Raw genomic sequence first — 26,959 nt, 5'->3', positions numbered from 1 at the left:
TGGAGGAAGGATAGCATTTTCAACAAATGGTGTTGGGAAAACTGGAAATCCATATGCAACAAAATGAAACTGAATCCCCTCCTCTCACCATGCACAAAAATTAGCTCAAAATGGATTAAGGACCTTGATATCAAATCAGAGACTCTGCGTATGATAGAAGAAAAAGTTGGCTACGATCTACATATTGTGGGATCAGGCTCCAAATTCCTTAACAGGACACCCATAGCACAAGAGTTAATAGCAAGAATCAACAAATGGGACTTACTTAAACTAAAAAGTTTTTTCACAGCAAGAGAAACAATAAGAGAAGTAAATCGGGAGCCTACATCATGGGAACAAATTTTTACCCCTCACACTTCAGATAGAGCCTTAATATCCAGAGTTTACAAAGAACTCAAAAAATTAGACAATAAGACAACAAATAACCCAATCAACAAATGGGCCAAGGACCTGAACAGACACTTCTCAGAGGAGGACATACAATCAATCAACAAATACATGAAAAAATGCTCACCATCTCTAGCAGTCAGAGAAATGCAAATCAAAACTACCCTAAGATGTTTTGGTTTTTTTTTTTTTAGAGCTAGAGATTCCCCTCAGGCAGAGGGAGGGAGGAATTAGGGAGGATGGTGGTAAGGGAAGCTTCTCTCATTCTTGATTAGATCCCTCTCAGTAGAAGACAGATTTGGCAGTGGGTGGCTTTTTCTAAATGGGGACAGGGAAGTTTATTTTAGAGCCTTCCCCATGATGTGGGGCCCAACAGGTAACCATTTGAGGGGAGGGGGCTGTCGTTCCATTTGGATCTCAGAGAACTGGGCATTCTCCAGGTCCTTCCAGGTCTCTCTGGTAAGGTAGCAGCCATCCCCAATGTGCTTCCAGGTGGGCTCAAAAACTTGCTGCCACATGAAGGCCTGGCTTCCTCGCGGATAAGCCACGTGCTCCAAGAAGAACAGCACTCCTCCCTGGGAGGGAGGAGAGGGTCAGTGTCACTAGCTGCTCCATCCTGCTCCTTCCTTCTATCATCACCTCCTTCCCTCTGATCAAGCCTGGCCAAATCTCTTAGTGAAGTGGGAGCAGCTGGTCTGAGAGTTTATGGAGCAAACTGCTGCTCTGACATTTTCTCATTTTCTGCACCCCCTGCTCCTACCCTCCCTCAAGGGGCCTGTGAAGAACCTCTTGTAACTGAGGGGGAAATGACTGCTGAGAGATCTTTAAAGAAGGTCCAGAGGGCAGACAGAGGGCGACTAAGAAACAAGGGCAGATGGCTCTCTATATGCACCAGGCCTCTCTATCAAGACTCAGGTGCATGCCATAGCTGTTCCTGACATCTCCTCCAACATCCCAGGGAAACCTCAGACCCTGCCCGATAACCACAGGGGGTTTCTCCAGCTCTTCTCTTCCCACTCCCTCCCCTAGTGATTCACTCACCCCTGAGTTCTTAATTAGCAGCTGCAAGCTGGCGATGTCCAACTCTCTATCTCCACGCTGCATCTTTTCCTGCCTCCAGTTCTAGCCCTCTAACAGCCCACATGGCTTCTTGCTTGGCTGTCTCAGCAGCTCCTGGGACCTAACAAGTCCCAAACAGTGTTCCTCCATTCCAGCAAATGGTCTAGCACCCATTATCCCTTCAGTTGCTCACGCCAGAAACTTGGAAAGTATCCTAAATTCCCCTCTCTCTATGCCCCGCTTGAAATATTATGGATTTAAAAAATGTGTGGATTCTACTCCCCCTAATGTCTCTACTGGCACACTTATTTCCCCACCCTCCATGTCCTGTTTAATTCCTCTGATCTCAATTTAAACTTCACTTCCTTAGGTGACTTCTCCACCTCTTGCAGTAATTCACTTGCAGGTCAGCATGGAAAAGAAAGAAGAAGCAGAGCAAGCTAAGCAGCAGCAGAAAAAAAGTCCTTTATTGCATACAAGCAATCTTTTTATAGTATTGTGAACAAAGAAGGCAGCCTTCCAACATCAAAGAATCAGGTCTTTCAGTTAATTAAACATAGCACACAGAAGTTTTACTTTCTAATCAGAAGTGACCCGCTTCTCATGGCTAATCTAATCTTGATCTAGAGTATGCTGAGCTCTGCTCTTTGTTTAGAACAGATAAAAAATTTTTCTCAGCGCCCTCCTAGCCCACTTGGAAGAACATCCCGTTTGCAGGCAAGTCCTCCCAAGGACAGCAGACACCTCGTTTTCAAGCATGTCCGCTGTTACCTATCTATACCTTGACAGAATATCCTGTTGCAGGCAGACTCCATCAAGGACAGTAATAGTAGCGCAGTTACATCTGATTCTCTACAACCACCTCCCTCCACTTCCTGTTAGGTGACTCTCCTGTCTGCCCCAACAGCATCCTCTTGGGTCCACCATGGTCACTCTTATTCAGCAGCAGGTGGCGGTGGTAGGGTGTCTAATGTACTAGTACCTCAGTTCCCCCTCCTGGGGCCCCCGAACTCTGGGGTGGCCAATGCTGTTTGCCTGCCCCAGGCCCCCGTCCTTCCCACTCTGCTCACCGGCCTCAGCACTCTGTGGACTTCCTGCAGGACCCTCTTTGGGCTCTGCACAGAGCAGAGCACCAGAGTGCAGACCACCACGTCCATGGAGCCATCAGCCACTTGTTTCATGTCCTCTCCAGGGGCCACCACAAATCGCTCATATTGGAGGTGCCTGTTCTCAGCCATGCTCCTTTTCAGGAACTTCTCAAAGTGGGGATTTGGGTCCAGGCAGGTGATCCTGCAGCCAGCAGGATAGAACTGGAAGTTGGCACCAGTGCCACAGCCCAGCTCCAGCAGGGCCACCTTCCCTGAGGTTCCCATCAGCCCCTTTATCTCACTGAAGAGCTCCCGTTTCTTGTTCTCCATCATGCGGTTGGTTTTGGCAGCCAGCACGGCCATCAGGTAGGGGAAGTAGCTTTTGCACAGGGGCTTCCAGAAGCCCAGCAGAGCCATCAGGTGCAGGGGCAGCGTCAGGAGCAGCATGAGCAGCTGCAGGAGTCGGACCAGGACATCCATGGCACCAGCTTCTGGTGGTGCTTCTGTTGGGGCACTGGCTTTCTTTCTCTGCCCAGCCTCGGCAGAAACCAGTCTCCTCTCCTCCCGTTTTAGGACTTTGCTCCTTGGGTCTGGATTGGCAATCTTCCTTACAGGGTGGAGAGGGTGTGTGGAATTCCTCCAGAGGGCAAGGTTCTCACAGTCCTATGGGCTCTCCAAAAGCTTTATGTGGGGCGAAGGGACAGGTGGAGCACTGCCCAGCTTAGGAGGGTGGTATCTCTAAGGCTGACTCACCTTAGAGGGGAGTCTTAAGGGGGACCAGGATTATGTCTCAGATCACTGCTTCATGGGAGCCAAATGCCAGGGAAGAGCTGCTTCATGGGGGGTATCCTAGTCTCATTCCAATCTCAGGTCTGCTTCAGTCGATTGTGCAAGCTGGAAATTCTGGTTGGGTTCCCAGAGTACACCCTGAGGGCTGTGTAAACTGTAACAGGAGGAGGCCTAAGAGAAGGTTCAGGGTTAGACCTGATATGTCTTAAGAAAAAGGGAGGTTACTGGTCAAAAGAAAAGCACTTTCTGAGCTTACTGCTGTTCATTTTTAAATCCAAGGCCTCAAGACTCAAGAAATAGAAGAAAGAAAAAAACACAGAGTACAGATGAAGTCAAGAGACCTGTGTGCTAAGAAGTCTGAGTTCTGCCACTTAGTCCTGTGTCTCTTGGGCAAGTGTCGACTTCTTATGTACAAAATGGGGAGTCAAGGAGAGGCTGGAGGGCCTTCCACAATTTCCAAGATCTGCCCCTGCTCCCATGTTTGTGTGCTCTAAGGAGAGTCAGGAAGCAGAAGGAAGCCATTGACCCTCGGTGTCCTCACAGCTCCCTGAGGACCTCAGTTACAGCCTAGGACAGTCACCTCCAAAATTCAGAACCAGAAATTGCCACCAAAGCAAAAAAGCCTAAAGATACCAGTCTTTTGAATCACAGGAATCTTACCACAAAGTTCCCAGGATATTAATGGTGGCTTCTCCTTTGGCTGAAGTCTTCCTTAGCATCTTGGGAGCAAATCCCCACACAGAGCATTGAAGGCCGAACACCAGCTGTATAGTGGCCAAAGGAAGATTTCTTTTGTTTTGTTCACTTTGGTTTGCTTTGCATTTTTTGGTTTGTTTGGAGGGGGGGGAGTTTGCTTGTCTTTTTTGTTTGTTTGTTTCTTTCTTTTGTTTTGTTTTTGTGATACTGGGGATTAAACCCAGGGAAGCTCTACCACTGAGCTACATCACTAGACTTTTCTTGAGACAGCATCTCACTAAATTGCCCAGGCTAGCCTCGAACTTGCAATCCTCCTACCTCAGTCTCTTGAGTAGCTTGGGATTACAGGTATGTGCCCTGCACCTGGCCCAAAGAAAATATTATAAAGATAGGTTTATATAGATTTTGAACCTTTTGTAATTATATTCTTAGTTATTTTACCTTTGTTTTTATTATAAAAGAGGTTCTGTTCTTTATTTACTAATATTTGCATGTATCAATGCTCATTCTTTTAATCTTTTTATGCCCCAGTTAAATTCTATTGTATAGATATGCCATGCTATATTTATCCATTCACCAAGTGATGAATGAGTTGTTTCCACTTTTAGGGTATTTGAATAATGCTTCTGTAAATTCTTGCCTTAGTTTTGTCTGTTCCGTCTCCTAAATCATTACTCTCATGAATCTCCTCATGAATCTTTCAACATAGTAACATACTATAATATATATACTACATACTATAATATATATAATATATAATACTATACTATAATATATCATACTATAATATATATAATAAAATACTATATACTATAATATATAATAAAAACCCTATCTTGAGTCTACACTTTTATTATCACCCCATGTTAGCTTTTTCAAAGTTTTTTTCTTTTTTTTTTTTTGGTACTAGGGATTGAACGTAGCAGTGCTTTACTGCTGAGCCACATCCTCTGCTCTTTTATGTCATTTTTTTAAATTAAATTTTGTTTTAATTTTGAGATAGTGTCTTACAAAGTTGCTTAGGGCCTTACTAAGTTGTTGAGGCTGATCTCAAACTTTCAATTTTCTTGCATCAGATTCCTTAGTCACTGGGATTATAGGCTTGTGCTACCATGCCCAACCAAAGTCAAACTTCTTGAGTCCTCTGTTTAGGTTATCTTGACTTTCTCACCTTCCATTCACCATCTCCTTCCCCCTCAATCTATCACTCTATATTTTTAAGTTTGCCTGATTTATTTCTAATCTGTAGAGATGATATCCCACACCATACAAATTTACAAGCACATGTAGACACATAATTACCTTCATTCCTTTTGCATCCCAGAAACAAAGCCATTCTTAGCAGTCCTCACATTGCTGGTTATATTAGTTAGATATTGTGTGGGCTCTCTCTCGTCCTGAAAGGAGGTCCATGGAACAAGGTAGAGGACAGTGTGGCTGTGGAGTCTCTAATCAAGACCTCTGGAAACCAAGCAGGAAGCAGGTCTAATTTTACTGTGCAGTTACCATGTATATATAGTCAGGCAGTAGCTAAGCAGATTACAGGCAGCCACCAATACAATTTCTTGCTGTTCTTGCAGTGACCAAACAAGAGCTGCCTGTGAAGCAAGTGCCAGGACTGCAACACATGGCCTCACACCCAGGTCTGTGCCTACAGTGTAAATGGTTTGCCATTCACGCACCTAGCACAAGAGGAGTGGCCCACCACTCAGGCACGCTAATATACGCCATGTATGCAGTACTCCATGCACTTGTCCCCACATCTCCCCACCTCTGACTGCTGCAACAACTTCATCCAGCATTGCTGTTTTTCATTCGGTGGCCTTTACCTGGTTACATAAGCATCTGGCAAGAAAAAATTATCACTATTATAAACAGCAGGGCCAGGGTAAAAACATTATAAGGTTTAGTTAATTTCGCTATCAGGTTTTTCCAATATTCAGTCAATCCCTGGAAGAAAGAGGAGGTTATAAAGACAAATACTTTACCCATATTGATTTTGACAATTGCCTTAGTAAAGTTATGCATAGTCATATCATAGTTAGCATCCCAAGTTCCCTAATATACTGAGAAAAATTGAAGAAGTATAAGGTTACATTTTCAGATATAGTATATTGGATGACACAAAAACTAGGGGCTGGGGATGTGGCTCAAGCAGTAGTGCGCTCGCCTGGAATGCGTGTGGCCCGGGTTCGATCCTCAGCACCACCTACCAACAAAGATGTTGTGTCCGCCGAGAACTAAAAAATAAATATTAAAAAAAAAATCTCTCTCTCTCTCTCTCTCTCTCTCTCTCTCTCTCTCTCTCTCTCTCTCCCTCTCTCACTCTCTCTTAAAAAAAAAAAACTAGGGAATTCATGGTCACAAGTGCACCTTTACAACATAAACAGAATATCTAGTTGTTCCTGGTGGAGGTCTAGTTCTTGCCAAATGACTAAAATTGTGGCTCGGGACAGTTTATTTAAGTCATTTTGAACGGTGAAGGCTTCTGCCATGGCAGTAGTCAAATTATTTACAGTCTGAGCAGTCTGGATACTCTGAGTGAGTGGAGCAGCGGCAGTGGCTATGGAGGCGATGGAGGCTACCAGGGCAATAAACCCATCGATGAAGAGGCTAATTGCATGCCTTGTCTGGTGTAGGATCTCATTCAGAAGATTCTTCATCTCCATGTCTCATGGTGAGTCAGCAGGATGTATTAACTGCACAAGGGATCTTTGCATGAGTGATATTTATGCCATGAGTATCACTGATTATTAGCATGGCAAAGGGTGGTATAACACAAGCTTGTGCATAGTGGGTATGTGTATAATTTGGCATAAAGGCAAATCCATGGTCAGGGTCTGGACTCAATATAGACCCATTCATCCATTCAGCTGCTGCCCATTTGATGGGCCTAGCAGTTAGCAATATTAGCATCATATCCATCGTGCCATATTGATTTTCTGCATAACAGTTGGTAACAGCTTGTTCCATGTAGCAAGTATTACAGTAGCCCATGTGATTTTGAGCATGAGTTACATTCCAGGGAGCTGCTCCCACCCAGGCACATTGATGTTGTTTTTCCCCAGAGAAATTCCTCTTATCAAGGAGATAAGGTATGGCTGAGACAGATTGATTCCATGGGATGCCATCATTATCTGAGGGGGACTTTCCAAAGTGCATTGTTGGGCATGTTGGCAGCAAGGGTTTCTTGCATTTGTCATAGGGGAGTCTATGGCTATAGGTAGCATTAACTATAACTCTAAGGTCAGTGAGAGATAGTCCAACATACGACTTATTATAGTTCTCAACAATAGTTTCATTGGCAAGAGCAAAAGAGAGGACTGCCTGGATTATAGGTTTCATTATCTACCACAGAGAAATAGATGGGTAGTGTAGCTATGGAAATGCTGGTATTCCACAGTATGGTCACCTCCTGGATGGATAACTCAGGATCAATATGGTTGGAATTATTAGAGAAGAACTAACCCCTTCCCAGTTAGCAACTGCGAAATGTGGTGGCCTAGTGAGCAAAGCTCAATTTACCTGATGGGAAGCTTCACTGTTATTAGTGAGTGCTGCACACCACAGAACCACCATCATAGGCCGAGGGATGGGGTTGCCACCAGGCAAAGGGGCCAGTCTGGTGGCTTGGTCAACTAGACCTTTAATATGACCCTAGGTTAGTTTACGTGAGGTCCATTCGCATTGTTGAGTCTTTTTCTTGTGAAGTTTCTCCTCCAAAGTTAGTTTCTTCATCTTCTTGGTTGATGGTTCTGGGAGTCCAGGGCTTGACTTTCTGGCAAGCACCCAGTTGGGGTGAGGCTCCTGTTAACATATACAAACCCTTGACCCATGGTTAGGAGGGGCCCCGGACCATATCATGCATTTGTTATGGGATCCTTCCATAGGACCATAGGTAGATGGCAGGGGTCCATGAGGAGGGCCTGATGCTTATGGGCTGTTATTTCAATAGAAAATTTTTAAATTGAAAGAAAATTTAAAGTAAATAAGGTTTTGTTCAAGATATCATGAAGAAACTTGGTATAGTTTCCCCCCTCTGTTTTTGTAGCATGATCTTTAATTCCTTATGTGTTTTTTCTGATGCCTTGAGTTTGAGCATTATAGGGGATCCCAGTTAAGTGCTGTATATGCCAATAATTATAAAATGCTTGAAATGTCTTGCTAGGATAGGCTGGCCTGTTGTCATTTTTAATAAACATGGGAATATCCATAATTCTAAAACATTTTAATAAATGTAAGATGACCGTTTTTGCGGTTTCTCCTGTGGAGGCTGTGGCCATTACACAGCCTGAATAAATATCAATGATTATGTGAATATATTTTAAATTTCCAAAAGATGTATAATGAGTGACATCCATTTGCCATAAAACATTAGATTTTAACTTTCAGGGATTCACTCCAGCAGGTTGTAAAGGGCCAATGGGAAGAAAGGTGCACATTTTTTGTGGTCTCTGATTAGCTGTCTGCAAGCCTCCTTAGTCAGGCTTTTATGCAAATGTCATGGCTGAGGCAAGCAGACTGACTTGAGCTGTTTGAGTCCCTATGTCCTGGATGGCCAAAATCCAGTCATCCAGGTGCCACTTTGTACTGGCACCACTGTTGCTCTATGTTCCTACTTTTGTTCATTCCTGGTCAATTCCTTGGCTAGGGCTGCCCTAGCTCTTTCATAAGACATTTTCCCTTCTACCACCTTGTTTACTCTGTCAATAAACAGTGGCAAGTCCTCAGTGGCTTTCTGCCTTAAGCCCGGTATAGAAACTGTACCTCTCCCATCTGGTTACTTCTTCCAGGCTCTGAGAGCACAGAGCTGCCCCTGATTGAAATAATTTGGTGGGCCTGTGGCTTGTACCTCAGGGAGACTGTAGATTCCTTCTCCCTGCAAGCACTCAGCCAGGAGGTTAACATTTGTGGTGTGGTTATGATCCCCCTGCTGTTCACATTTATCATAGAAAAATGCCTCCCACTTCAAAAATGTTGTGGGCTCAAGAGCCACTCTGGCTAGGTCTTTCCAGTCTTAAAGGCAATTAAGTTCAAGACTGAGTAATTGGAGCATTTGCTCTGCAAACACCCCCTGGGGCCCATCCTCTTTTACTGTGTATTCAACTCCTTCAGGGTACCCAATGTGTGTGGATACCAAGTGGCAGGGTGCTGTGGTGTGGGGGTCATGTTGACTGGAAAGGCTTGTATTCCCTACCCAACTTTCAATCTCTTATTCTACCTAGATCTTCAAAAGGATCTCTGGCCTCTGGAATGGGTTTCTGGGAGACCATGACTTGGGCCTGTCCAGGGGCCTGGTCATTTATAATCAGTCACGGTTCCTTGCTGGCTTTGGCATTGCCTCATAAGGAGGCAGTTGCCATTGACCTAGGGAAGGATATAATCTTTGCCTGTCAGTAGAAGGCACACTTGCACCATTTGCGATCACCTCTTCCTGCATCATGAAGGCTGGCAGGACCTTTTCCTGCCTCTCTCCCTCCAGCACCTATTGTGGTTGCTTTCATACTACAGGGACACAGCCACATAAATGTTTATAGCAGTACAATTCACAATAGCTAAACTGTGGAGCCAACCTAGATGAACATCAGTAGATGAATGGATTAAACAATGTATAAATACACAACGGAATATTATTCAGCATTAAAAGAGAATAAAATCATGGCATTTTCAGGTAAATGGATGAAGTTGGAGAATTTAATGCTAAGTGAAGTTAGCCAATTCCAAAAAACAAAAATACCAAATGTTTTCTCTGATTTAAGGCTGCTGATTCATAATGTGATGCAGGAGGCATGGGAGGATTAGATGAATTCTAGATAGGGCAAAGGAGAAAAGGGGAGGGAGGGAAAAGAAAGGGGAATGGGGGTAAGAAAGATGGTGGAATGAGATAGACATAATTATCCTAAGTATATGTATGAAGACATGAATGATGTGACCCTACTTTTTGTACAATCAGAGATATGAAAAAAATGTGCTCTATATGTGTAATATGAATTGTAATACATTCTACTGTAATATATAACAAAATTTAAAAATTGAAAAAATAAAAAAGAATAATAAAATTCCTTTCATTAATGTCTTTAAAAAAAACAAAAAAAGAGATTGGGATGTAACTCAGTGGTAGAGTGCCCCTTGGTTCAGTTTCCAGTACCATACCAAAAAAACCTAAACACATGTTCAATCTCACATACTTAATTTTGGAATTCATTGTGATATATTTACACATGCAAATAACATAATTTGATCAATTTCATTTCCCAGTACCTCCTCTTTTTCTCGTACTCCCACCCCTGTCCCCTTCCTCTACCTCTCTACTCTCCTGATTTCCCTTCTTTTTTCATTGACTTGTCCCCTTCTTTTTACCATTTTCTCTTTATCTTCTACACATGAGAAAAAACAATGACCCTTGACATTCTGAGTTTGTCTTATTTCACTAGCATACTACAGGGACACAGCCACATCAATGTTTATAGCAGCACAATTCACAATAGCTAAACTATGGAACCAACCTAAATGCCCTTCAGTAGATGAATGGATAAAGAAAATGATATTCTCCAGTTCCAACCATTTTCCTGCAGATAACATAATTGTGTCCTTCTTTATAGTTGAATAAAATTACATTGTGTGTATATATACCTTGTTTTCTTCACCCATTCATCTGTTGATGGGCACTTAGGATATTTCTATAAGTTGGATATTATGAATTGTGCTTCTTATAAATAGATATTCATGAATCACTGTAGTATGCTGATTTTAGTTCTTTTATTAGTTCTTTTATTTTAGTTTAGATAAATATCAAGGATTGAGACACCTGGCTCTATGTTGGAGCCATTCCTAGTCTTTTGAGGCATCTTTATACTGCTTTCAAAAATCATTGTACTAATTTACAATCCCATCAATGATGAATGAAGGTAACTTTTTCCCTATATCCTTGGCAGCATTTATTGTTATTTGCATTCTTAATTATTGCCATCCTAAGTGGAATGAGATGAAATCTAAGTGTAATTTTGAATTTCATTTCCCTAATTGCTAAGGATGTTGAAGATTTTTTGTATTTACTGGCCATTTGCATTTCTTCTTTTCAAAAATGGCAGGTGTCCTGTTGTCCTTGATTTCTCTCATAATGATTCTCTTTTCAGATGTCCTATCTTTTCTGAACAACCTGAATCTCTTATTTATTTTCTCTTTCAGAGTTAACATAAAACCCCAAAGAGCATGAGAACTAATGAACTATTTTGCCTCTTTCTTCACCCTAATGAGATTCCAATGAGGATTCATAGCAACTACTGTTTCACCTCCTCCAATTTATCTTATTTCTGAGCTATATAACAATGCTTTGAAAGAAGAATTGATGGTCTTACTGCATAAATTAGCATTAGCCTCAACAAATGTTCAAATAGTAAAAGAACAAATAGATGAGTGAATAATGTCATTATTTCTTAATGTGCAACTACTTTTCACAGGCTTTTCTACCACTTGTTTTTTAAAAGGCCATATCATTTCTCTACTAAACCTTTTTAAGTATATTTTGAACCACATGGTTATTGCTTTGTAGAGACTTCTTTAAATAAATCCTTGGTTAATCTTACCTTTCTTTTTTTTAAATCATATTACACATATAGAGCACAATTTTTCATGAATCTGGTTATACACAAAGTAGAGTTACACCATTTGTGTCTTCATACATGTACTTGGGGTAATGATGTCCATCTCATTCCAGTGTTTTTCCTACCCCTATTCCTTCTCCCCACCCACCCTCCCCTTTGCTTTATCTAGAGTTAATCAAATCCTCCCATGCTCCCCACAATCCCCATTATGGATCAGCTTCCTCATATCACAGAAAACTTTCAGCATTTGGCTTTTTGGGATTGGTAACATCACTTAGAGTTGTATTCTCCAATTCCACCCATTTACCTTCAAATGTCATGATATTTTTCCTCTCTTATTTCTGAGTAATATTCCATTTTTATATATACCACATTTCTTTATCCATTCATCTACTAAATGGCATCTGGGTTGGTTCCACAATTTAGCTATTGTGAATTGTGCTGCTATAAACATTGATGTGGCTGTGTCCCTATAGTACGTCATTTTTAAGTCCTTTGAGTATAAACCAAGAAATGGTAAAATAGTGGTTCCATTCTCAGTTTTCCAAGGAAGCTCCATACTACTTTCCATATTGGCTGCACCAATTTGCAGTTCCACCAGCAATGTATGGGTGTGCCTTTTTCCATACATCTTTGTCAACACTTACTATTGTTTGCATTTTTGGATAAAGGCAACATTTATTAACCTCAAAATATTTCTTCAGATCATTTTCTTTTTAAATTTTGCATATTAGAATGTGATCATAGAGAGCAAAAATCAGGAAAATTCAAGAATCCATTAGAAAAAAATCAAGACTATTGTGATTCTTTTGGTTACTCACTAAAAGAAAATAGTAAGAGTATATTAGTTGTAAACTATCAAAGCAAAAAATTGAATGAAATTTTTTTTGGCGATCACAAAAAAGCTCAATGGCTAACAATAAAAAAGCAGAATAGATAGCAAAAGTAGAATGTAAAATGTAACTCAACATAAAATAAAATATATCAATAATTCCATAAATCAAATAGATTATCTAATTTAAAACAGAGTCAAACTAGAAGGAAAAAAATCTATTCATTTACTTTCTAAAATTCATCAAAAATACTAATAGACATTGCTGTAGTCTGGCTGGGCACAATTCAGGAGCACTTGTCAAAAGAAACTAACTTTATTTTTAGAACTACAAACGCCAAACAAAACAGCTCCTCAGGAAAAAAACCCTCAGAGCCCAACTGCCACCACCGGCTTCCACAAGCCTCTCACCCACACCAACCTCACCACCTCCCACAATCCTCCTGCTCTTGAGGCCGATTGGCTGGGTTGCGTGGGCAGAGCCAAGAAGTCCCCCAATGAGCAGCTCTGTGGAGGAGCCAATCAGCTAGATGTTGCTGGGGCCGCTGTGAGCCAATCATCAGCTGGCAGTCTGAAGGGCAGGGAAACAGCCCAATGAACATCACCACAGAGGAGCCAATCAGCTAGAGATTGCTGGGGCCGCTGCGAGCCAATCATCAGCCGGCAGCTGGAAGTTTGCTGGAAGCTGGATCATCAGCCGGCAGCTGGAAGTTTGCTGGGGCCCCTTTGGCTGTGGCTCTCAACAAGACATAATACATCATTTATAAATGAACAAAATAAAAGAGGTGATTAAAACATTAGAAATGAAATGGAAAACATTGCCATAGGTATGCTAGAATAGTCATTAACAATATACAAGTTATAAGCAAATTTATGCTAAAATGATAATGAGTGAAAACTATTTCATAGTTTATAGAAATAAACACCTTTCCAGATTCTCAAAAATAGAAATAGAATACCCAAATGTCATATACTTATGACAGAAATTAAATGTTTTACAAATTTTCACAATGAAATCTTCAAGCTTAATATTCATCATTTTCTAAATATGGGCAAAAAAGCCAATGGTGCTTCACAAACTGTTCCATATGAAATAAATAAAGCTAGAACACTTAATTCTCCCAAACTTTGACATTAAACACTACAACCTAGTAAGAAGAGGATAAGAAAAAACTATTGTTATATCATTGTCAATCAAGTTCCTGCATACAAACCATTAAGCAAAATAGAGAAAGTCTTATCTGTAAAAACTAAAATATACTCCTTTCAGGCATTCATGCTCACTTGGGGAATTTATGATTCATTGATAAATGAATCATAAATTTGAAAAAGTGGTAATATCACATGATAAGAAATGTCACGTTAGCTCAAAAATCTTAAAAAACCCTGTTAAATATAGACTGTCCACAATAAAAAGGGAAGAAAACAATAAAATATAAGAAGGATATTTCCTTAATCATTTAAAAATTAAAAAGATACCTACAAACACATAAGAGAAGACACTATAATTAATATTTCAGTATGGAGTAAAACTTAATATTTAATAATATATATTTTTGGTGGTATGGGTATTTTGGGTTTTTTTAATTTTTTTATTCTAATTTGTTATATATGACAGAAGAATGCATTACAATTCATATGAAACATATGGAGCACAATTTTTCATTACTCTGGTTATACCCAAAATAGAGTCACATCATTCATGTCTTCATACATGTACTTAGGGTAATGATGTCCATCTCATTTCACCATCATTGCTACACCCATTTCCCCTTTTTTACACACACACACACACACACACACACACACACACAAACACACACAAAAGGTAATTGGCTAAAGATAAAAGAAGCAGAATAGGTAGGAAAAATAAAATGTAAAATGTAACATCTTTTCCCTCACACCCCTTTGCCCTATCTAGTGTTCATCTAACCCTCCCATGCTCCTCTCCCCAACCCTGTTATGAATCAACTTCCTTATGTCAGAAAACATTCAGCATTTGGTTTTTGGGGACTGGCTAACTTCACTTAGCATTATATTTTCCAACACCTTCCATTTATCTACAAGTACCATGATTTTATTCTCACTTATTGCTGAGTAGTATTCCATTGTGTATATATACCACATTTTCTTTACCCATTTATCTACTGAAGGGTATCTAAGTTGGATCCACAAAAAAAAATTAGCTGTTGTGAATTGTGCTGATATAAACATTGATGTGGCTGTGTCCCTGCAGTATGCTCTTTTTAAGTCCTTTGGTATAGACCAAGGAGTGGGATAGCTGGGTTAAATGGTGGTTCTATTCCCAGATTTCCAAGGAATCTCCATACTGCTTTCCATATTAGCTGCACCAATTTGCAGCTCCACCAGCAATGTACGGGTGTGACTTTTTCCCCACATCCTTACCAACACTTATTGTTGTTTGTATTCTTAATATCTGCTATTCTGACAAGAGTGAGATGAAATCTTAAAGTAGTTTTGATTTGCATTTCTTTAATTGCTAGAGATGTTGAACTTTTTTATTTATTTGTTGATTGATTGTATATCTTCTTCTGAGAAGTGTCTGTTCAGTTCCTTAGGCCATTTATTGTTTGGGTTATTTGGGGGTTTTGGTGTTAAGATTTTTGAGTTTTTTATATATCATAGAGATTATGCTCTATCTGCCATGCATATGGTAAAAATTTGTTCCCAAATTGTAGGTTCTCTATTCACCTCACTGATTGTTTCTTTTGCTGAAAAGAAGCTTTTTAGTTAGAATTTATCCCATTTATTGATTCTTGATATTAATTGTTGCACTGTAGGAGTCTTATTAAAGAAGTTGAGGCCTAATCCAACATGCTGGAGATTTGGACCTACTTTTTTCTAATAGATGCAGTGTGTCTGGTTTAATTCTTAGGTTCTTGATCCACTTTGAATTGAGTTTCATGCATGGTGACAGATAGGGTTTAATTCATTTTGTTGCATATGGATTTCCAATTTTCCCACCACCATTTGTTGAAGAGACTATCTTTTCTCCAATGTTCATTTTTGGCACCTTTGTCTAGAATAAGATAACTATAGTTATATAGGTTAGTCTCTGTGTCCTCTATTCTATACCATTGGTCTACAGGTCTGTTTTGGAGCCAATACCATGTTGTTTTTGTTATTATTGCTCTGTGGTATAGCTTAAGGTCTGGTATAGTGATGACACCTGCTTCACTCTTCTTGCTAAGGATTGCTTTAGCTATTCTCAGTCTCTTATTTTTCCAGATGAATTTCATGACTGCTTTTTCTATTTCTATGAGGAATGTCATTGAAGTTTTGATTGGAATTACATTAAATATGTATAGTGCTTTTGGTAATATGGTCATTTCGACAATATTAATTCTGCCTATCCAAGAGTAACGTAGATATTTCCATCTTCTTAGTTCTTCTTTAATTTCTTTCTTTAGTGTTCTGTAGTTTTTGTTGTAGAGGTCTTTCACCTCTTTTGTTAAGTTGACTCCCAAGTATTTTTTTTTTTGAGGCTATTGTAAATGAGTAGTTTTCCTCATCTCTCTTTGAGAGGATTTTTCACAGATATACAGAAATGCCTTTGATTTATGGGTGTTAATTTTGTATTGTGCTACTTTCCTAAATTAACTTACTAGTTCTAGAAGTTTTCTGGTGGAATTTTTTTTTTGTCTTTTAAGTATAGAATCATATCATCGGTAAATAGTGCTAATTTGAGTTTTTTAACTATTCATATGCCTTTAATTTCTTTCATCTGTCTAATTGCCAGTGTTTTAACAACTATATTAAATAGAATTGGTTAAAGTGTCCAGTTTTTAGAGAGAATGGTTTCAATATTTCTCCATTTAGAATGATGCTGACCTGGGGCTTAGCATAAATAGCTTTTATAATGTTAATATACATTCCTGCTATCCCTAGTTTTTCTAGTGTTTTGAACATGAAGGGTGCTGTATTTTGTCACATGCTTGTTCTGCATATATTGAGATGATCATATGTTTCTTATATTTAAGACTATTGATGTGATCAATTACATTTATTGATTTCCATATGTTGAACCAACCTTGCATCCCTGGGATGAATGCCACTTGATCATGGTGCACTATCTTTTTGATATGTTTTTGTATTTGTTTTGCCAGAATTTTATGAAGAATTTTTGCATGTATGATTTTTTGCCAGAATGTTATTGAGAATTTTTGCATATATGTTCATTAGAGATATTGAACATTTAATTTAATTTATTTTTTCAAAGAACCAACTTTTTGGTTTGTCAAGTTTTTCAATTATTTATTTTGTTTCAATTTCATTGATATCAGCTCTGATTTTAATTACTTCCTGTCTTCTACTGCTTTTGGTGTTGATTTGTTCTTCTTTTTCAAGGACTTTGAGTTGTAATATTAGGTTATTTATTTGTTGTCTTTTTCTTCTTTTATGGAATGAACTCCCTGCAATGAACTTTCCTCTTAGAACTGCCTTCATAGTGTCCCAGAGTTTTTGATATTTTATCAGTGTTCTCATTTACCTTGAAGAATTTTTTAATCTACTATTTGATGTATTTTGCAACCCATTGTCCATTCAGTAGCATATTATTTGGTCTCCAGGTGTTGGAGTAGCTTTTGTTTTTTATTTTATCATTGATTTCTAATTCATTCCATTATGATCTGATAAAATGCTGGGTAGTAGCTCTATTTTTTTGTATTTTCTAAGAGTTGCTTTGAGGTATAATATCTGGTCTATTTTAGAGAAGGATCCATGTGCTGCTGATAAGAAAGTGTACTTTTTCATTGATGGATGAAATATCCTATATATGTCTATTAAGTCTAAGTTATTTATTGTTTTATTGAGTTCTATAGTTTCTTTGTTTAGCTTTTGTTTTGAAGATCTATCCAGTGGCAAAAGAGGTGTGTTAAAGTCACCCAGTATTATTGGGCTGTAGTCTATTGGACTCTTAAACTTGAGGATAGTTGTCTGATGAACATAGATGCCCCATAGTTTGGAGCATATATATTTAGAATTGTTATGTCTTGTTGATGTGTGGTATGAAATGTCCTTCTTTATCCCTTTTGATTGACTTTGGCTTGAAGTCTACTTTATTTGATATAAGAAGAAACTCCCTGCTTATTTCCACAGTCCATGTGAGTGGTATGTTTTTTCTCTTTCACCTACAGTCTGTTGATGTCTTTTTCCATAAGATGAGTCTCTTGAAGCAGCATATAATTCAATCTGCCAGTCTGTGTCTTTTGATTCGTGAATACAGGCCATTAATATTCAAGATTTGTTGAGACATGATTTGTATTCCCTGTCATATTTGTTTATTCTTGATTTGATTTCTCCTTTAGAGTAATACCTCCCTTTGCTGATTTTCATTGTTGTTTTTCATTTCCTCCTCATGGAATATTTTTGCAGAGGATGTTCTGTAGTGCTGGCTTCTAGTTGTAAATTCTTTTAACTTTTGTTCATCATGGAATGTTTTTATTTCATCATCCAATATAAAGCTTAATCTCTCTGGATATAAGACTCTTTGTTGGCATCCATTTTCTTTCAGAGCTTGGTATATGTTGTTCCAGGATCTTCTAGCTTTCAGAGTCTGGGTTGAAAAATCTTCAGATATCCTAATTGGTTTCCCCTCTATGTAATCTGATTCCTTTCTCTTTTAAAATTCTCTCCGTTATCTGTATGCTAGACATTTTTATTATGATGTGTCTTGGTGTGGATCATTGTAATTTTGTACATTTGATGTCCTATAAACCTCTTGTATTTGATTTTCCAATTCATTCTATATGTTTGGAAATTTTTCTGATATTATTTCATTGAATAGATTGTTCATTCCTTTCCTTTGGAACTCTATGCCTTCCTCTATCCCAATAATTCTTAAATTTGGTCTTTTTATGTTATCCCATGATTCTTGAATATTCTGCTCATTGCTTCTTACCATCTTTATTGTGTAGTCAACATTCTTTTCAAGATTATTTATTTTGCTTCATTGTCCGAGGTCCTGCCTTCCAAGTGATCTAATATGTTGATGATGCTTTCTATTGAGCTTTCAATTTGGTTTATTGTTTCTTTCATTTCAAGGATTTCTGTTTGTTTGTTTTTTGCAGAACTTTTATCTCCTTATTGATATAATCTTTTGCTTCCTGTATTTGCTTATGTAGATCTTTATCATAATGATATTTTGCTGCCTGTATTTGCTCTCTTATATCATCCTTTAATTCATACAACATTTTAACTATGTACATCCTAAAGTCTTTCTCTCTAATTTCTTCTGCGGAGCTAGCCATGGATTCTAGTAATATAATATCTTGATTTGTTTGGGGCACTTTCTTCCCTTGTTTTTTCATGTGTCTTCTCTTCTAGCACTGTGGATCTGAATCATTACAGTTTTTACCCTACAGGCTTATAGTGTCACTGCAGGTTTCCAATACTTCTTCTTTAAGGGAGAGAACAATATGAACAGATCTCAATATAAACAATATACAATCTTAAACCAAGTAGTTGTTATTAAGACATTTATAGTTTTGTCACAATATACAGAAATGGTAAGTTCAATTATTATCTACATTATAAATGGTAGGTTTGCAATAGGGTCTACAGTTTCTGAAGGTGAACAAAAAGCTGGAGGTGAGATGTAAGATGAGATGTTGAGGGGGTAGGAGTTGAGGATATAGAGTTATTAGATTTTAGAAAGCATGAAAGAGAAATCTAAAGAAGTTGGTTAGTGGCAGGAGAAGAGAGAGAAAGTGATTTTGAGGAGACAAGCAAGAGAGAAGACATGTAGGATTCAGTACTATCCACAGTTTCAGGCATTCATTGTAGATCTTGGAATATATCTCCTGGGGATAACGGAGGTCTACTCTACAGTGGGGGCAGCAATTGCCTTTACTTGAAGAGACCTTTATTCTGGTTGTGGATTTCTATTTCAGTTCAGCATTATTATCCAACAAGCAAATCAAATGCATTGTGTATCATTATTTTATCACACAATATTTCTTATAAACAAGCACAAATGTTTTATAATATATTTGTAGATTTATTGTGTATGTGTGTGTATCACCTGCTAGTTTCGTGATTCACAATTCACCAACCCAAACTCTATACCTGACACCATATTCTCAAAAGGGAGAACATAATGGCTCAGCTTGCCTCAAGTCTACACCTAGTTCTGTTTTCTCTGGTGTCTCAACAGGAAGTGTGGGCTAGGAGGGGGAAAGTCAATCTATGATGTCTACTATGAAATTATATTTTTGTCTAGCCTCCTGACCCAAGAATTACCCACAAATAAATCCTCCCAAAACTCTACATTGCATTAATTTCTTCTAAAAATTACACTGTTCTCATTTTGTTATTTCCTCTCTGTTGCCCTTCTCCTACACACCTATTGCCTTGGTGTTGTAGTCAGCTTTTTCACTGCTATGACTAAAGAATCTGATCAGCATAACTGTAGGGAAAGAAAAGTTTATTTGAAGGCTCATGGTTTCAGAGGTCTCAGCCCAGAGAAGGCTGGCTCCATTTCTCAGGGCTAGAGGTGAGACTGAACCTCATGGAGGTAGAGAGTGGCAGAGGAAAATAGCTCACATCATAGTGATCAAGAAGCATATACAGAGACTCCAGCTCCAGATAAAAAATATATACTCCATAGCCACACCCCCAGTTAATCATTTCATCCACCTACAACCCAGCTGCCTCTAGTTACCATTCAGTTAATCCCATCAGGGATTCATTCACTGATTGAATTAAAACTCTCACAATACAATCATTTCTCCTCTGAAACTTCTTGCATTGTCTAACACATGAGCTTTTGGGGGACACCTCATATCCAAACCATAACATCTGGTTTATATGTTACTGCCCTCCAACAATCTCTGAAGACTATGTCTATCAAAAAGAGTCTACATGCTGTTATTCTGTTAGCTTCTCAAATATCCATATTGAGCACACTCACCCTTTATCTCTCTCTCATTAGCTTTTCGAATATCCATATTGGGCACACTCACCCTTTATCTCTCTCTGTTTAAAGCCAAAATAGAGGCAGGGGAAAGAGATTGTTCACAAGTTAATCACAGACTGATCCAGAAGCAATCTCAAATAGGAACATTCCTTTCACTAAATAAAAACTAAAAATTAATATTTTATATTTGCTCTTGGCCAAAGTCAATCATTGATCACTCCAAAACCACGTTCCTCGGAACCATCCAATCTGAAAATCTTCTTATTAAATAGAGTCATATTAACAACTCTTAGGATCATCACATGACAATTATTTTCATGCAAATATTTAGAGATATAGAGTGCATGGATTGAAAAAGTGTTGAGCAGGAGCGTCAGTTTTCCAGCCTTATGAAGGAAACAGAAAAAGAACACAGGGGCTCCATTCTTCTACCAGAGGACAGTTATCAGGGTACTAAAGACCAATAGGAAAGAAAAAGAGTTACTGGGGGAAAATAGTAAGCCATCCTTCACCACTCATATTCCTTAACCTATATATGTAAGATCTCCACAGCAACCAAAGGCAAATGCCCTAAACCTGCAAACATCTTATTCTTTTGTGGCATATGGCATTATGACCATTAAACAAAAAACTCATTTATATAGTCTAGCATTATACTTTAGTATAATGAAGATATGTTGCTTATCCTTATGCCCATCACATAGTAAACTGTTCAAAAAAATGTGTCTTGTTCTATTTCCTGTGACCATTTTTAATCATTATTATTATTGTAGTTTCCATAAGGTTTTGTACTCTATAGATGCTCCCTTATTACCTTCTAAGAGTCTCTTTGGACTTCTTCCCTAATCTCTTATTAAAAGTTCAATTCAAGAGTTTCTGATAAACAAGATTCATTAACATTTTCTAAATTTAGGTCTCTTGGGATCTTTCATTTCTTTCCTCAACTGAGTATTCTGAGGTCTCCTCTGAATAGATCATTGAAAATATGCTTTAGTCTAGGGTAAAATCAGAGAAGAAGCACATAACCAGCCTCATGCAAGTCAGAACAGAGGAAGTAAGGCTATGAATGGAGTGTGCCTCATAGGGTTTTATTATCACTATTATAAATATGCATGGCTTAAAAAGTCACATCTCAAAGGATTATTAACTGGCCAGGGTGCCAGTAAATTAATTTGTTTAAGTTAATGTAGAAATAAGAAATAGTAAATGATAGCTAACCTGAAATATAGCAGGATGAGAAGGACTTTTTCTATTAAATTTTCTTAAATTTGTGAACTTCTGTGAATCTTTATATCATCAAGTGGTGTTGGGAAAGCAAACAAGTTAAGTTTTATGCTACCCATCATCTACACCTGACTTTTAAGTTATGATTCATCCCATGGACTTCTGTGGTTAAAATTCTGAAGGATTTGCCCTGAATGTCAAGTGTAAGTATAATCTTGGTTTATAGTTAAATCAATGTTATCATCTTATGATTGTAGAGCATGAAATCATATAACTGCAATTTTTATTTTTTAATTAGAAAGTAACTTGTTTCACAACAGTGAAGCTACAGAAATAAAGGAAAAACTCCTTTTATGTCTCTTGCTTCCCTAAGAACATAAAAGTAATTAACAATTATGTTTTAAGATCTATGTGATGACTTTAATACCAATTTATCAAATAGATATTTGCAAGTGGGTTCATATAAATTTTTATTGCCGATCACATCTTATAATTTGGATACATCAAGAGTTAGTCATTTCCCTGTGGATGGAAGCGTAAATTATTTCCAACTTTTATAATTTACAATGTTAAATGAATGTCTTGTAAAATTACTGATGTGGAATCATTATATATTTTATATGAATTTTCAAGTGATAGCATAGAGCTCTTCACCCAAAAAAATAATTACAAATGTGAGACCCTAGAAATTCAAGTCAAACAATAACCTGGCCTTGTTTCATACATCCTAGTAATTAGGACATTCTTAGTGACAACAAAAAGAATGGGTCTCTGCTATTTCAAACATGGCCCAGCATGGCAAGGGGAAGGGGGATGAGGGTAGGAAAGATAGTGGAATGAGATGGACATCATTACCCTAGGTACATGCATAACTGCACATATGTTGCAATGCTACATCATGTGCAACCATAGAAATGTAAAGTTGTGCTGCAAATGTGTGCAATAAATCAAAATGCATTCTGCTGTCATTTTTTAGGGTCTTGTCATTTTTAAAACTTTAGATAAATTTAAAATAGCCAAAATAAATTTTTTTAAAAAAGAGCATGGCCCAGGCATTCAGGGCAATGTATTAGGGTTTCTTTATTGCAGGGATCTTAGAAGATAAGAACAAATGAAAAAGCCCAAAGAATTGTTGATATTTGAGGCTTTGAGAGAAACACCTACCTTTCTGGAAAAAGATACTAACAATTCTATGAACAACAACCTGTCTGCTCCTTCTTTATTCTGTGTGTTGGGATTATACTCGTATGCCAAGGAAAGTGATGCAGCCCATTCAGGAAGCTTAATGAATGTAGGATAGGAGGCCTGAAGTACAGATGAACATTCCTCCCTCAGTGTCAGTGAGAAGAATTTAAAGTGGTTTCTATGAGCCCCTCCTGAAATCATTTGATACCTGAGGTTTCTCTTTCAACCAGTAATAGATAGCTCAGAATCATGAAAACTAAGCTCAAGGGTCAGCTCTGAATTAAATAAACTTTATACACACTGTCATTATTTTTTTGTCAATCCATAATGTACATATACTCAACCATAATGTGCACAAAACATACCTACAATTTTATCTCTAGGTTTAAAAATGACCAGACCCTAAAAAAATAAAATAAAATTATTGTACTTCCCTTACCCTCATTAACAAATAGAACAAATACAGATTTTCATTACTTGGTGATAGAGAATTTACCAACTATTATCAAGAAAAATATCAGAATACAAGTTTGCCAACACAGGCTTGACTCTCAGCTCTTGAACTTCCAGCAGAGACAAGATAACATATGACTCACTGATCATTCTTCAGTAAAAGAAAGATGACAAAGTTAAATCAGTGTGTAGATTCAAGTGACTTTACCCTTTACCCTCAGCTGATTCTGGAAAGTTCTAGAAAAGAAAAAGAGAGAAAATATATATATAATTTTATGGCAATATATCAATAATTCAGAACTTAACATGTGCCAATTTTGTCATTATATTACTTTATTCCAATAATAACCCTTTGAGATATGTACTATTACTATCCCCGTTTTGCAGATGAAGAAACTGAAGTTTGGTATTGGTTTAGTAAGTAGAATAGAAAAATACATGAAGATCCTGAAAAGAAACCATAGAGAAAAATCTTTCTGCATGAGAATTTAAGAAAACAGCTCTTCTGAAAAAGTCAGCCCTTATCTAAAACCTTGACTGACTCACACTGATGGAAAAATAGTAGACATTAGAACTAATTTAACATGAAAATATAGCCTCTTCTCAATGTATCAGACAGACATCTTCTTCTGTCCCCATCACTGACTTAAGTCCTTTTTCCTTCACAGGTAGCAAAGATTAAAAATGAAAAACCAAACTTATCTTACAGAATTCATTCTGCTGGGACTAACAGACATCTTAGAGGTTCAAATTGTAATTTTTATACTTCTCCTCCTCACCTATGTATTCAGCATCAGTGGAAATCTGACAATCATCATCCTCACACTGCTGGACTCCCACCTCCAGACTCCCATGTATTTCTTCCTCCGGAATTTCTCATTCCTGGAAATTTCCTTTACATCTACTTTCACTCCTAGGCTACTATTCAGCATCTCATCTGGGAATAAGACTATCAGCTTTGCTGGTTGCTTTACTCAGTACTTCTTTGCTATTTTCTTTGGGGCCACTGAATTTTACCTTCTGACTGCCATGTCCTATGACCGCTATGTGGCCATCTGCAAACCTCTGCATTATACCACCATCATGAACAGCAAGGTCTGCATCCAACTAGTACTCTGCTCTTGGATTTGTGGCTTCCTGATCATCTTATTCCCAATCATCCTGACCAGTCAGTTAGATTTCTGTGGGTCCAATGTGCTGAATCATTATTATTGTGACTATGGACCCCTCATAGAAATATCTTGCTCAGACACAAGTCTACTAGAACTCTTTGACTTTATTTTAGCACTTCTGACCTTAGTGGTCACCCTAATGCTAGTAGTTCTCTCCTACACAAACATCATCAGGACCATTCTGAAGATCCCCTCAGCTCAGCAGAGGAAAAAGGCCTTTTCCACATGTTCTTCCCACATGATTGTCATCTCTCTCTCTTATGGAAGCTGCATCTTCATGTACATTAAGCCTTCAGCAAAAGAAGGAGTTGCCTTCAATAAGGGAATAGCTGTGCTCAATACATCAGTTGCCCCTTTACTGAACCCATTCATTTATACTCTGAGGAATAAACAGGTAAAACAAGCCTTCAGGGATATGGCCAGAAAAATTGTGAGTATTTAATGAATGAAATGACCTTAAACTCAATGGAAATTCCAGACAACATTCATAAATTTCCTCTACTTGAAAACTTAGGGGAGCTTCTTTAGCTCTCTCCTCATTAAGACAACATCTCAGATAAATTTATCATGAAAGGATGTCAACATTACATTTTAAACCTCCCAGTGAGGGGAAAATCTTCCCAAAATACAATTCAAATATTTCTTTCTAATAAATATATTTTTAGTTACTTTAAAAACTGAAAAAATATAAAATAATAACACTCTTCTTAAAACTTTTTCATTATAGTTACTTTAAATAAAAATATATTATTTGTACTAAAAAATATCTATTTTTAGATCTGCTTAGTATAGTTATTTTTGAACGAATTTATACATAGTTTTTTGTTGTTGTTCTTTTTAGTTATATATAACAGTAGAGTATAATTTGGCTTGTTTATACAATCATGGAGTACATCTTAGTCTAATTAGTATTATCCCAGTCTTGTGGTTGTACATGATCTAGAGATTCACTGTGGTGTATTCATATATGTGCATAGGGAAGTTATACAGATTTTTAAGTCCTCAGTTTTCATTTCTAGTATATAAAAAAAGATATATAACTATATTCTCATAACAGAGAAATTTTATAGAAAAAAATAGAACCAAATAACATTATTAATCTGAGTATAAGAAAAGAACAACAGGCTAAAATTATGAGGATTGTCATGGTACTGACAGTCCTGGGTGTACTGGTAATGCTTATCTTTACAAATGGACTTTTAAGTTGATTATGTCTTTTTCTTTAATTTAGGAGTCTTCAGCATTTTTTTTCATACTTTTTTGGTGCACTATAGTTGTACATAGTGGTGGGATTTATTGTTAAATATTTATACATGCACACAATATAACAATATCACTTAGCCAGTATCATTCCCCAGTATTTCCCCTTTCCCTCTCCTTCCTCCCCCTGGTCCCTTTCCTCTATTCTGCTATCCATTTTAGGATCTCCTTTCCATTTTCAAGTTCTTATATCTTTAAGACAGTTGTCTCAGAATCAAAGCAGCAGGAATACTACTTTTCAGCAAGCTGAGTGACTGTGGGAATTCACCAAAATTTAATATTGGAAAGTCAGAGACTCTGAAAGACCCAAAAACACTAATTTCTTGATCAGAGGACAAGAAAGAGTGCATGCTTACTAAGCCAGATCAGCAGTTGTGCTGAGTCACCAGAAGGTAGTGGTAACCCAAAGGGAAAGAGAAATACAGCAGACAAATTTGGCATGTAAATACCTGTAGAACAGGAGGGAAGTCAGAGTTCAGCTGCTCTAGAGGCTGCCCAGTTAGCTGGGTGTTTCAAAAGTGCTCTGGTTCTCAACTTGTGAGAGGAGAAGCCACATTGTGAGAACCCTGGAGATCATAGCAAATATTGTCACTGTCCCAGCCAGTGCTTACTGTGTGATCTAACATGCACCTAGCAGAACATGATTAAAACTAGCAGGGAAAATTGCATCCAGGGGGATTCAGGACAGAGATATGGAGAGGCATGCCACTTACTTTCCCTTTGAGTTGTGTGTTCTTGCCACCAGCAGAAAAGGATCAGAAAACCTAACAAAAATGCATTGGTGCACGTGGTGACTGATCCTTGGAAGGCCATACTCATGGATGATGGAATACATAAGACTTGCCATGCCCCTTCCACCCGGGGAAATTTGTTACACTACCCTACAAGTAGAATTTTCCAGTGATGCCTGAATTAAGACTCCCAGCAGATATTGTCATCCGCCAGGCCCTAAGAGTGTGTTCATTCTAACCTCAAGGTAGACACCACCCAACAAAGTTCCAGAGTTCCAATCAGAGCTAGAACTCAGGCCGTGGAACTTCTGACTTAAACTCTGCATCAGTCCTGCCCTGTGAGTTCATCTACTGCCTGGACAAAACTCCAATACAGGTTTATTCTTTTTCACCCTAACTTTACTGGTGAGCAGGAAAGCTGAGAGCCTTTAACCAGCTTTGGTCTCAGGCCACTCCGACTGGCAGCTCAATGAGCAACACAAAAAGAGAAAGGGTCTTAAAAACTCTAGCTTTTGGTCTTTCTAAGGGAGGCATAGCCCAATA

General features: G+C 38.1%; 2 protein-coding genes across 2 annotated transcripts; one reads left to right on the top strand and one right to left on the bottom strand.

The window, feature by feature from the left end:
• Positions 1-617: 617 nt before the first annotated feature.
• On the bottom strand, positions 618-3,165 carry LOC144378653 (thiol S-methyltransferase TMT1B-like). The gene is made up of 2 exons (XM_078053367.1): positions 2,517-3,165; positions 618-962 (listed from the first exon to the last, which is right to left on the bottom strand). Exons 1-2 carry the CDS (start codon positions 3,012-3,014, stop codon positions 726-728), a joined length of 735 nt encoding a protein of 244 aa, XP_077909493.1. The 5' UTR covers positions 3,015-3,165; the 3' UTR covers positions 618-725.
• A 20,772-nt stretch (positions 3,166-23,937) lies between these two features.
• Positions 23,938-24,867, top strand: LOC101973374 (olfactory receptor 6C4). Its single transcript, XM_005335590.1, has one exon. It carries the CDS (start codon positions 23,938-23,940, stop codon positions 24,865-24,867), a length of 930 nt encoding a protein of 309 aa, XP_005335647.1.
• The last annotated feature ends 2,092 nt before the right edge of the window (positions 24,868-26,959 follow it).

The sequence above is a fragment of the Ictidomys tridecemlineatus genome, chromosome 6, assembly GCF_052094955.1.
Source record: "Ictidomys tridecemlineatus isolate mIctTri1 chromosome 6, mIctTri1.hap1, whole genome shotgun sequence".
In the NCBI taxonomy this organism is placed as follows: Eukaryota; Metazoa; Chordata; class Mammalia; order Rodentia; family Sciuridae; genus Ictidomys; species Ictidomys tridecemlineatus.
The sequence above is the reverse complement of the archived record's forward strand: the minus strand, read 5'-3'. Positions and strand labels throughout refer to the sequence as shown.